Source organism: Acyrthosiphon pisum, chromosome A3 (genome assembly GCF_005508785.2).
Source record: "Acyrthosiphon pisum isolate AL4f chromosome A3, pea_aphid_22Mar2018_4r6ur, whole genome shotgun sequence".
NCBI classification, from domain to species: Eukaryota; Metazoa; Arthropoda; class Insecta; order Hemiptera; family Aphididae; genus Acyrthosiphon; species Acyrthosiphon pisum.
This window is the reverse complement of record NC_042496.1, coordinates 34,350,942-34,364,601: the sequence shown is the minus strand read 5'-3', so window position 1 is coordinate 34,364,601 and position 13,660 is coordinate 34,350,942. Positions and strand designations below refer to the sequence as shown.

Sequence of the window (13,660 nt, the reverse complement as noted above, 5' to 3'; positions counted from 1 at the left end):
CTACCGATGTAAAATTTAAATGCAAAAGTTAGATTAATTATATAATTTTAAATATCTAATCACCCAAATAAACATTACCTCATTCCAAGGAACGTTTACAATTTGAGTCTGTGCTTTAAACGGACTTCTACCAAACTGCAAAGTTACAGCTCCTCCTCCATTTACCAATAAATCAAACCAACCATCTTCACGAGTTAATGTGAATCCTTCGGGTGCAATGTTCGTGCTAACCCGAACACCCATTAATCCCATTCCAGTTGACGTAACAACTCGACCACGAATAACAGCCGATCGGCTAGATAAAATAAATATTTTGTTTAATTTTAACGTTTTTTTGAGTTTGAATTAAAAATCAAAAAATCTAATTTACTGTATTTAACGTGCTATGCATAAAAATGTTAAAACAATAATAATAAAAAACAATATCCAACTAAGTAAAAGAAAATTATTCAGGGATATTATTACGTCACATTTTATTTTTAAACTGAAAAACAATTTTAATTTAATTATTTTATTTTATGTATTTCTCCCCCATAGAGTGTATATATTTTTAAATTTGATTATACAAAATTACAAAGTCAAAATGTATTTCACTTGAATGATTATATAAATCATACGACAAAGCATCAAGTGATAGAATTTGTGTTACGTATCTAATTATTTCCAGTTAATGGAACCAAACACAAAACGTCACAATTTATTAAAACAACACAAACATGTACAACTACAAATGAAGAATAAAGCTTTGACGAGTACACAATACAAAGGGGTTTTTTTTGGATAAAAGCGTATAGGTCATGCAAGCAAAAGCTCATTTTATGCCTAATCAAATTGTGAAATATATTTAATTAAACGCATCGTGTAGTATTGATGAAAGGCCTATCAATATTTTGTAATTAATAGGCACTAAAAGTATTTATTCATTCGAAAATATTAATGTGAATTTTATTTTATATATTTTTGAATTTAATTTTTTTATTTGGTAATAAATATGATTTGTGTGAGAAATACTAATTTTTGCTAAGCGAAATATATAGGAGAAGACGAAAGAGAATATAAAAACACCCGTAAATAAATAAAAGGAGTTATATTTCCCTTCAAAAATAATACAAAAACAAAATCCATTCTGGGCAAACTATGGCCATTTCTTACCTCGTGTTGAAGTGACTCCAGAAAATGCTGGAAACAAGATAATATTCGAAAGAAAGCGTTAGGCTTTAGTTTAGTAATAAAAAAAGGTATATAGATATTTTTATTTGATAGGTTTTTTTTTCGCAATTGTTAATAAAAAATATGAATCCCTATTAGTACACATTAAGCATAGGTACACATTAAGCTGCTTGGTAGTCGTTAATTGTAATGTTAAATGCAAGCACTACCTTTCAACATTTGCATATCGGTAGGTACAATTTAAATATCAAAAAAAAAAAGATACAATAATAGATTAAATTTATAAATTTTCTTTTATCGGATATCGTTTATATGCATATGCTGAGAAGTGATGCTATTGACATTTAATCAATAGAGACTGGAACATTGAGGAAAGGATATTTTCACATGGGCACAACGCAGTTTCAATAGAAAGATTCAAGACAGAAAACATTGAAGGTAACACCATACACAATAAACACAGTCACTTAAGAATTTCAAATTATATAATACATCGATATGTGTTTATCATTTTCTGGCATTCCGATATTCTCTCAATAATGTCATATTATAACATTTTCAGAGAACTACGGAATTTCTAGTAATTTACTAGTCCTATTTGTTCCCCGAGTACAACAAATTATGAGTTTTATTCAGTCGTTACAAAATAAAAAAATAATAATTATATGCTTAAAAATTACCTTTCATTGAATGTATCAGGTCTAACATAATTTTGTAGACTGCCTTCTTCGATTAAAAATTTTGTTCGTTCGAAAAACGATGCAGTTATTGCCGGAGGTTGTTTACGTAAGAGTATGTCAATGGGCTTTGGCGATGACACGCAGTGCTGACTACTGCGGCACAAATGGTTTAAACAACATTCCGGATCTTCGCAGTCCATAAGACCATCTGAACAAACACAATATTATTGTCTAATTATATTTCTAACTATATTTCGCACATAAATAATCCTTAGAACATTTACTTGAAAATTCACATTATCCGAAGTTGCCCACACCCTGATTAATATTAGTCAGAGGGTGTACATAAAATTATAGTTCAATTATTTTACATTTTTTTTTTGCGGGGGTGTTCTAGAAACTTCCGAGATGGTTAAATCTACAGAAGACCCCAATCGTGTAAGCCTATGCCTAGCTCAGGCTATAAATGTTGTAAGACTAATTATATTTTGTGCATATATTACAGATATTTTCGATAGATTTTAACGTTTTACACTATTACTGCTAAATTTTAGTTATAATTACCTTTGTCATTATCGATATTATCGTTACAGTCTCGTTCTAATTGAGTATTACAATCCAAACCATCCCATCCGTCAGAACATTTACATTGCCACACGTTGTCGCTGTTTACCCGACACTGTCCGTGTCCAGAACAACTATTTGGACATCCTTCGAGTGTACAATGTTTGCCATTCCAACCAGTGACGCACAAACAAGTGCCATTTTTGCATTGTCCGTGCTCATTGCATCGGTTATCACATAGTTTTAAATTGCAATACTGACCAGACCAACCAGAATGACAGGCACAAGTATCACCTACACAATGTCCATGTGTACCACAGTCCAGGTCACACAATTCTACAAAATAATATATTATCCATATTAAAACTTGTAATGAACATCTGACAAATAACGTATTAATAAATAACCCATGACTTTAAAATTATTTAAAATACATTTTTGTATGCTTATTTGTGTATGAACTTAATTAATTTTGAAGAAATAACGTGAGAAATATATTTTACCTTTAGAACAATCTTCACCAGACCACATGGGTTCACATTGACATGTCTGTGCTTCTAAATCGAACGTCCCGTGTCCCGAGCAATCGGGCAGACATTGTAGGGCGTCTTTATCCATTTCATCACAGTTCACGCCCTTCCAACCTTTTTTGCAAATACAAGTTCCCTCAACACAAACCCCGTGGCCACTACAATTTGGATTTGGGCAGTCCACTACATAATTCAATAAAAATGTTATTAATTACTATGCTTTGAATTTATCGTTTTTTCAAAAATTTACCTTCCGAACAAAATTTCCCTTTGAATCCAAGTGCACAAATACATTTACCATTCGTGCAATAACCATGACCATTGCAATCGGGCACTTCACATTCATCGTGTCTCAGATTACACTCTTTGCCTTTCCATCCAGGGTTGCACTGGCATTCACCATTGATGTACTCGCCTCTTTGGCTGCATAATACTGGACAAACGCCTTTAATGAAAATAATAAAATTACTATTTAATCGTTTATCGCAAACAACTAGTTATACATTGAATACAAACGATAACATGCTATTAAAGCACACCTCAAATATTATGCGTTTAAAATTAAAATAACATTAGTAACATATTATGGTACCAGAAATAACCATCATTCTTTAGACGAACATCAATTGTTTTAAAATAATAATATGATGCATAGTGAAAAAATAATAATGATAAAGCAATAAAATATTATGAAACATAAATGTTTAAAAAAATTGTTAGTAAAAAAAAAAAAAAAACGTGAATAATTCCAAAATTGGCCGAAGAGATTGAATTTCAGAAACACCTGTAGAAAAAAAAATCATAAAATTCAAAATATAGTGTTAGGCTACTTACTGTCACTGCAGTCGTCTCCGCTAAATCCAGGGTTGCACTGACAATGGCCTACCATGCATTCCCCTTTACCACTACATCCATTAGGACAGCTCAACGTCATGTCTTGCGATACTGATGCTGAGAACGTCAACGTAGTTAAATCTCCATCGTCATTATACATCGATACAAACCAGTGACCGGGTTCCAGATAATGAGTAACTTCCTTTTTGATGATTGGCTGTAAGATTAAGATACATTATTTATATTTAAACATGTATTTAGTAAAATAATATTATACTAAAGTACAATAAACAGAAATCATGGTTGGATTCTCAAAACAATACGATAACAATTTGATGTTATTTCCAATTACATTATGACGGTCAAATTAAATTATACTAACGTATTTATCTAATTATGTACTTTATAATTAATATAACTCGATTACCAAATGTTAATAATAGTAGTTTGTTGCATTCAATTGCTATGTTTATTTATAATCATGGAAATCGCTAATCATTGTCAATTAATAATTTAGCGTGACAATATTTGATGTACAAGTACTTTAGTACCTACACTCTACGGCTACAAACTATTCAAACTTGTATTTAAAAAATAAATTATATATAGGTGCCTACTGAACATTAAAAAAATAGATTTTGCAATAAATGCAAAAATTGTATTTCAATAGTCTATTTGGGTACCATGCCAATTGATGTTATTGAAATCTTAACTAAAAATGCAAGATAATATAAAAATTTTATTGATTTCAATTAATTGATAAATAAGGAAATAGGGTACCTCCTACCTATATTAAATTTTTACAATATTAATTTTCTTTATTTCAGTAAAACATTTTTTTTTTTTTTTGGGGGGGGGTTATTATTTGTGATTAGTTACCTAATTAGTTTTGAATTGCAATTTTTTTTTTTTTATATTGGAAATTTTCAATACAACAATACTATTTAAGCTACTAGAATAGCGTATGTGTTATTAAATTGGAAAACTGACAGATGGACAAAAGAATTAAAGTGTTTGAAAAACTCACGTGTGCGGACCGGGTCTGTCGAGATTGAAAACCATTGAGCAGCTCCAATATCTCGTACTGGGTGTGCGTAGGTAGTGCGTTCCTTCGCCCGTACACGGCAATGCTGGCGCCTCTTGGAAAGTCATAGTTGAACCGTACGTAGGCAGCCCGTGAATGATAAAACTGGACATTCCAGTAGCCGAATGCCGGTATTTCTCCGTCAATTTTATCGCCTAATGTTATCTGCGCAAAAGTAGTACCGTCGGGTGGTGCCGTCCTGACTGGGAATAACTTTGACCCTACATACATCAAACGAAATAATAAGTAAAAATCCACTAATGATTATTCACATTAAACATTGCAATGTGCTACCGCCGTGTCAATACATTTAAAATATGAGCTCAAATTTATAAAACTGCGGACAAACAAATGGCGTTTTGTATTTCATTTTTTTTCATCAAATGGAAAACGTAATTAAATCATATACACATGTATGTACATTAAATACCATTTTATGTTCTTGTACCAAAGGGTTTATGAATAAATAAATAAACAATATGAGAAATATTTTTTTATAATATTGACCAATGACCAAGTTAACAAGGTAATTTTGTAGCACATTGCAATATCAATAAATTGCCTACCAGTATAACTACGTGCGTTTAATTTTAATTGAATTTCCTTCTGGAAATTATTGAAACCTGCTATATCGCATTCAATTTACACAAATTATCAAATACTTATTGAAAATATAATTTGATTATTCATTTAAATTATTTGTTGATTGAGTAATGTAATACGTTTATGTATACAATTCATTAAAGTTATTTTAAATTGCAAGTTGATTTGTTTGTAAATTATATGATGTGGACTATTAAAATTTCGTGTGCAAATATTAAGTATATTCACGTTGTTATTAAACTCAAAAAAATATTAATACAACACCTAATACACTATATAAATTACAGTTTTTGTATTTGCACGAAACATATATAATGATTAATTATGTTAGCAAAGTACGTAATACAATAATAAGAATAATCAATTATATTAATACTAAATGAAATCATCTAAACTACTAAAAAGTGAAATAAGATCTAAGCACCATTACCAAAACCAACTACTGAATTCAAAACAACGCATATAAAATATACAATAGTTTCAATCACCAAGCACTAATAAAATAATTATATTATTAAGGAAAAAAAATTGGTGTTAAAAACAGGTGTCTAAACTTGAAAAGTTCAAACGATATAAAGTTACTTCTACGGGCCAGCTTATAAAGTTGTTGGTGGTTGTCGCCTTCATTTTCATCACGTTCTAAGGTATACATGAGATAGTGGCGACTTACCTGTGTCACAAAACAGCAGAACGGGAGGAGGACATGAAACTACGTCCACAGTCGGTTCGGGAGATTCGGTTGTGGAATACTCTGTAGTCCAAATCGTATCGGTCGTCGTGTTACCGATCGGTGAGAATGTCGAAGGAATTGTCGATACGATATTAGCCGTGACCATCCTATCTCCGTCGTCGTCATCATCGTCGTCTTGACCGAGACACGGACAGAAACAATCGCACTCTGCGCCGGGCGATGGTAGCAATGGCGGCACAGAGTTCGGCGGATTCGCGACGGCAGCAGGGACTCTTACAGGTTCAACCTGATCGGCTCTGGGCAACGACAGGGACAAGGCGTACATCGGACTTCCAGCCGAGTCATCGTCAGATGCTATCGTCAGATTTACCCGAATGCGGTGTTCGGAATCCAACGGCACGATATCCACGCTTCCAGCCATGATATTGCCGTCGTCATCGTCATCGGAATCCTTCCGGTACACAATCATGTCAGAAGCCTGCCGTTTCCGATGTTTACGGGTCGGAGGTAGCCGTTTGGACGACGAAGACTTCACCACCATCATGGCGTCGTCCATTTGTCGGGGCAAAGCTCTGTTAGTACGTGCGTAAAGCGTGCTAGAGGATAAACTATCTTCTACCGGGTTATCATGCTCAACTACCGTACCATCACCGTTAGCTCCAACGTCACCATCACCGCCGTCAAGCAAGTCCAGTGGTCGGTGATTTTGACGTTGTCGTTCCAAACTACGTTTACTACGTGCGCGGGATTCTAGGTCTCGTGGACGCCACCTACCTGTGTTTTCCGAAGTTTTCGTGTGGTTCAGCGATTTCGGCATGGCCAGTGAGTCACCGTTTCCACCATTCTCATCAACCAGCACCGAACACGATGCTGGACCTTGGTACGATAACCGCAAAAGGTTTGATGCTGCAAATCAAACGAATAAACATATTTTGTATTACTGTAATTTTTTTCCTGTTTTAGTTATACCTATAGATTATTACACGTAAGTGTATTATTTATTTTATTAATATTCAATACAGTACGAATAAACGTATTCTGAAAACTTACACGTGATATAAGTTAATGCAACAGCCATCAACAAGCACACAATTATTAACACTATTGACGTGCACTTCCATGAACACCGGGAAGCGAAACCTTTTTGGAACTGGAACCGGGACGCGGATGAAAAATGATGAGAAGACGTTGGTCGTCTCAGGTTATTCCTGACTGGTAGTACCGGCATGCCTACACCGTAACCTAAAGAGCACCTGTAATCACACGTCATGTATTTCAATCAAATACTATAATAATTCTTAGATGAACAGAAAAAAATACGATTTGAGTTCGTGATGTATTATATTATAACTTATTTAAAATATTTATTTGTAGGACAATAGGATTTATTATGTATTGATTTTGTTAAAATGTTCTAAATGTTCTAATACGTAAATATTTATATGAATAATAATAATACAAATAAATCGATTTGATAAGTGTTATTTTGAACATCACTAACATAACTAAAAATTCCTATAATATAAAATAAAATGGTGTTTTACTTGTATAAAACATAAACGATATTGAATGGGATATAATTTATTTATTTTTGAATTTTCAAAAGCTCCGTTTGACATTGCATAATATGTGTACAATGTACATACTATAAATTGTAATAAAAAAATATTTTTCATGATTTGTTTCAACATTTTTAATCATTTTTAATCGCGGTTTTTTTTTTTTTTTTGCATTGGTGCAATAAATCATTATATTTACTGACTTGTTATCATTTTTTTTTAAATTTAATCTTAGTGTTACAATAAAAATATTATACAAAATTATTCAAAATAAAAAATACACCACTCGTATCATTGATATGACTCAACAAATTTTTATTTGGTTGCAGTAGAAAAATAAACTAATGTTAATACAGTTAATCTTATTGTAGTATTATATTGATTATTATATATTATATTATTTTGATGATAAAACGAAACCTATAGTAGATAAAATAATAATAACTATGATAGAAGTTTTACTCAGTGACCAGTGGTATCATAATTCAATGATGACATACTCAACAGAAATGCCGATAAGTTACATGTATGTATATCAGAAAGATTTCTATCATAATAATATCATTTTACAGAAATGATGAGGGGCGAAATCATGTGGTCAGCAGAACCCTCTCTGTTTTTAATAGCAATTGGCGGGCGTTTCCATTTGCTAGTTAGAATTCGTTTTTCAAAACGGTTCCCAGAACGAACCCCATTAAGTAATTCCAACAATACCATACGTAATGGCTCCTTTCATTATGACTGATTTATGTTTTTGAACCCTCTCTCCGAAACAAAACAAAAAGTATGACGCTAGGACACCCGAGTCTTGTTTCCGACACGTGTTTACGTATAGGTAAAAACCGAGTATATCAATCATGATCAAGATATCAAAAAAAAAAAAATGATTATAAATAATAATAAATAATAAATATAGCCATAAGTCAACTTTTCCAGCTTAACTCATAACGTTAATAACATAATGTTTCGTTTCACCACCAGTTATTGAATATTTTGAACAAACCTTTCCGATGATTTATGAATATCAGTCTTAGAAGGACTACTGCATGATGACGTATTCTTGTAGTCCAACACACTTTTCGTCATGTCTGTAATAACATAAAAGTATAAATTATATTCATTATAAAAATATTCTACGGTAATACGGTTTACTTAAAAAAGGACTCAAATTTAATATTGCACTATGTTTTTTTTTTTCAAGACTATATAATATTATAATCAGTTCAAAATCACTGTCCCTCCCCTTCCACTTAAGAAAGTGTTAACTCAACTGTATGATTTTTAAAAGGAGAATTTCTAGATGCATTATTAACGGCTCGGCGTTCTTTCCGACGACGACAGTGTTCGGAATAATAATTGAGAGCCCTCCAACTTTTCTCAAAACCGTCTTTTATGTCATTGTTTGCTAATGGCGTTTCTTTTTCATTTTATTTCAGAGGATATCGTTAAATATTTTCAGTTAAGTGGAACAGAAATAAAGATGAAGGAAAGTCGTATTATTTATTATTACTGTGATCCATACCCGGCTGTATGTAAACGGACCCGGAAGCAGTTCTTATGACACAATTGGATGGTTCAAAGTCTAAGTCCATCGGGTGTTGATGGTCTCCTGCAAGATGTACCATCGTGCCGGCATTGGATCCCTGTCCGGAACCCTTCAGCCGACCGTTCAACCTACTCATCGTGCCGGGATTTCTCGGTGGCACATCTGGTGGATTTCTCAAAGAATCGTTTAGTAGACAACCTGTAAATAAAATACACAAAATTAAAATCAATGTTACGTTTATTTTATTAAAAAACTAGTAATATTATCGGTATCTATATTTCCTACGAATATTATAACCAACGAATTCAATCCATGTATTTAGAGATAGGTAAACAATAGATATTAGGTATATATCATTTAAATGTTAAACTGTAATTTATACAGTATCATTTTTTTTTTTATATGAACACTATATATAATTGAAATTTCAATAACGCTGTATTTGTCATGGATAAATTATTATACTAAGGTTTAGAATTTTTATAAAATTTAATAAAATAATAAAATAATAGATGTTTTTTTTTGTGGAAATTTGGTATTTGTGTGGATAAATACATGCACAACATTAAAATTAAAATATAAAAAAATATTAGACATTTATAAATTATATGCACAATTCAACGAAACTGAGTTAGAACTATAGGAAAAATGGAACAATGGGAGCGGAAGAAAACCTAGAGATAACTTTCCGCCGATCAGCGTGTAGTCGAATCCCGTTTGACACCTTCAACCACCACCCCTCAGTCTCTCATGAAATAGCAATTGATTCTGGTCGTAATACCGTGAGCTCGCGGCAGGATTAAAACCGTGGGGACGAAGACGACAAGAGTGAAGTCTGTAATCGGAATAAGGGACATTATCCCGGGCAGTATTAAATAGTACGCTATAATATGTATTATATGAGGGGTGGTGGGCGTCGCATCGTCTCGGCGTGTCGTATCAGATTAGGACCTTGCTGGAATAATATACAAGATTACTATATATAATATATTATGTACATGAGGAAGGAACGAACGCGGTATTAAGTGATCCGTCAAATAGAAATCGAGAGAAAGAGAGGAGCTCGGTGACGTGTGAGTCACATGCACAGAAACACATTTAGATTATCGTTTCGAACAGGACGGGGAAGTTTTCCTACAATAATGTATACGATAAATGTGGGGTGGCTTAAACAATCGGATTTAAAAAAAAAATAAATAAATTGGAGTTTGCTAATAAAATACAGTTTTTATTTAACGCAGAAGGGTGATAAAAACAATAACAATACTCAGTGCCGAAAAGAAAGAAGAAAAAGGGACGACAAACATTATGTACTGTATTGTAAATATGACGCTGCTTTGATCAATAATTATAGGAAACCGTCTATAGCTAAATTTCTGAAGTTTGCTTTTAGTGCAACTTATTAGATACGAACGTTAAGTTTTTACGGAACAAACTTTTTACGTTTTTTGAACCCCCTAGAATATATTATACTATAGTCATTAAAGGGGTAAATTACAATTAACCAAAATATTATAAGACCTATACCAATCACTGAAAAGTTTTTCATAAAGAGCTAGTCACGACAAAATTAAATTTCTGATTTTCAATTTTCTATTTTCCGATAAATATGTTTTTTATTTTAACCATTAATAATAAAAAGAGCCCAATGTAGACATTTTTAATAGAAGCACATTATCGATTTCCAAGTCAAATACAATATGACGATATATTTTTAAAGTTGTTTTACATATTCTTTAGATTTTCAATACATGTAATTATCCATATTTGAAATAACTTATAACTTTCATGGTAAAATGTATATATACAATTTATTTCAGTAGGTATAAAATAAGATTACAAGTTTGTCATATCCAATTTTTTGTCTTCAATTTTCAACTGACGAATTCAAACGAATTAAAAAAGTTTTCGCCTTCTTTTGTCATACTTTGTACACGTTGGCTAAAAGTTTTCCAATTTATTTCCGATTTAAACAATGTGCTGGACAAAGGACAAGAATACATAGTGTGTATCGTCGAGGCCGGTTGAACTTAGGCTTTTCCGGGGCCTCAACATTTGGTCGAAAACTTTATGGTCGGTTATTTTTTAAGTTGCATTTATTCAATCTGGGTACGTCACGTTCTGCTTTCGTTTGTTAATCCCGTATAATGCACATCACGTCTCTATGATAACCCTCGAGCGTTAGGTGCTTAAGAAGAACACGCCCGGTTACTTTCTCAAAGTATTTGCATACACACAATCTGGTTTTGCATTAAATGAAACGAAGGCACAGGAAGACAAAGTTTGTCTCAACCGGAGCATGAACACATGTTCACCATAAAAATGTTATGATTAAGAAATATCTCGATTCGGTAATTACTTTCAGCAGTATTATACTAAACAGTAAACAGTAGGTATATAACAAAACTAATATAAAAATAACGAACATTATTCAATTGTATACACAACTATTGTAATTTCTAATACATAATATATTATTATGTTTTTAAGATACAATACCATCACGGAATAATTATAATAATTATGCATAGTTGTATCTTTAAAAGTTACTTGTCGATAATTTCACCTCTCTACGGAAATAATCTTATATCCATTATTTCCATCGTGAAAATAATGATGAAATGTCTTAATAAAGATTTAAAAAGTTCAATAAAGAATAAGAATGGATGAGAGAGAGAAGAAAAATATTTTCAAAAAGAAAAAAAATTGCTTTGTTGTTGCATAATGAACCAACTGTCCAATGAGTCGTGTCGGTTTATATTTTTTAATGTGTGTGTGTAGCTCACGCGCGCGTGTGTATATGCATCCTTACAAAGGGAATTTCGTTCTTGTTGTCCAGTTGCCGGTTCGTTAGGCTAGCTGGTTATAAAAGGATAAGGAAAGGCGTACGGGTGGCGAACAGGAAGTAGAAAAGGACGGTGTGGATAGGGGTGGAACTCAGTCACCGTCTTAACGACTTGACCGAAAACCGTTGACAACTCGATCACGTCCTAGCCGCGGCCTTTGCTCTCTAATGACGCACCTTCCCTTGAACTCTCCCCCCTTCTGCCACTACGTGCACTCACAAATGTCACCCTCTCAAAATGCCATCCGAGTTAGTCGCGCTATGTTTGACCTTTCGGTATTTACCTATCCCGCACTTCCATCGTTTGAAATTTTGACACCAGGCCAATAATAACGACCCACGGGGTCCGTCGTCAGCGTTTATTTTCCCCCCGCTGGTGACGTGTGTCGGATATTAAAAGCGCTCCTCACGACTTTCGTGTCGAAAAAAAAATCACCACTCATAGACTCCACCCGTCCATTTTGAAATAGCATGCTCCTAGCAATGGTAAAAAAACGAAACGAAATTTTGAATTTTATCAACTCATATCTATTAATAGGTACTGAAGAAAAATAATTTCTTATTCGTAGAATTGTTCACACTCACGTGAAGGGCGAGAAAGTAATAAATATGGAACTGACAATCGATAATGCCTAACACGAAAGCAGCAAGCTAAATGTATATATTATTGTGTGTATAAGTATACCGTCGATGAATGCCAACAGTTTATGGGACAATTAGTAATAATGACGTGTATATTTTGTAAAACGATTTTAAGATAAATAAAAGTTGAACAATTTCAACGATGATACGTTATTGTGTGTAGCAAGTCTTAAAATGTATTTTATTTTATGAAATCTAGAAAAGTTTATTTTCTACGACAACACAAGTATCGAAATGTTTTTATAGTCTCTTGGTTGTTACAACTCACAAGACACTATATTGTCCTTAAAATTCGTGTGGTATTCGATATAATGCCCATGTTTACGCTCGTAATGTATCTCTGTGTGTATACGGATGGGTATATGCACGTGATGATCTGCAGTGGGTGCGTGGTGGGACGGTAGTGGAAAATACACGTCATGCAGTGCCAATGCAAACAGTGTGTTTTGGAGTGTCTAAATAGTATCAGATCTGGAGGGAAAATTAAGAGCACTACCCATTAACAAATTGCTGCGCGTATGTGCCACGCGGGCTGATAGAGAGTTGGAGATACAGAGTGAGCAAATGTGTACACACGAATATATATGCACACAAGCACGAATCGTGGAAATATACATAGTAACAACCCTTTGTATATAATGCACGGGGGGTTGCCGAACGGAGGACTCTTCTACACGCTCCGGTTTTGAATTTGTCTCGGTTGACGTATATTGTTAATCATCTGCAGACTGCGTAACCAAGGCATACACACACACACACATGTATATATATATATATTATAGTCGAGAGCGGGAGGGAGTAACGAAAAAAATAAAAATAAAAAATAATAGCATTGGAAAATCGAACCGCCATCCTCGTATACGCACATTATACCGCGTTAAAGCTTCGAATCGAAACCCTGGAGTATACGAC

At 33.3% G+C, this 13,660-nt stretch overlaps 1 protein-coding gene across 6 annotated transcripts in view; it reads right to left on the bottom strand.

The window, feature by feature from the left end:
* Positions 1 to 13,660, bottom strand: part of LOC100160019 (teneurin-m) — a 199,013-nt gene that overhangs the window by 9,704 nt on the left and 175,649 nt on the right. For 3 of the 6 annotated variants that reach the window (XM_029491332.1, XM_029491329.1, XM_029491330.1), the window contains exons 3-14: positions 9,238 to 9,459; positions 8,719 to 8,803; positions 7,207 to 7,409; positions 6,136 to 7,062; positions 4,806 to 5,083; positions 3,779 to 3,995; positions 3,195 to 3,389; positions 2,918 to 3,127; positions 2,415 to 2,750; positions 1,851 to 2,058; positions 1,153 to 1,179; positions 79 to 295 (exon numbers count right to left, since the gene is read on the bottom strand). In XM_029491332.1, the coding sequence (XP_029347192.1) occupies positions 79 to 295; positions 1,153 to 1,179; positions 1,851 to 2,058; positions 2,415 to 2,750; positions 2,918 to 3,127; positions 3,195 to 3,389; positions 3,779 to 3,995; positions 4,806 to 5,083; positions 6,136 to 7,062; positions 7,207 to 7,409; positions 8,719 to 8,803; positions 9,238 to 9,397 (3,063 nt within the window). In that variant the 5' untranslated portion in view covers positions 9,398 to 9,459. The remainder of the gene's footprint in view (positions 1 to 78; positions 296 to 1,152; positions 1,180 to 1,850; positions 2,059 to 2,414; positions 2,751 to 2,917; positions 3,128 to 3,194; positions 3,390 to 3,778; positions 3,996 to 4,805; positions 5,084 to 6,135; positions 7,063 to 7,206; positions 7,410 to 8,718; positions 8,804 to 9,237; positions 9,460 to 13,660) is intronic. The other 3 variants (XM_008190409.3, XM_029491331.1, XM_029491333.1) reach the window with 3 other exon arrangements.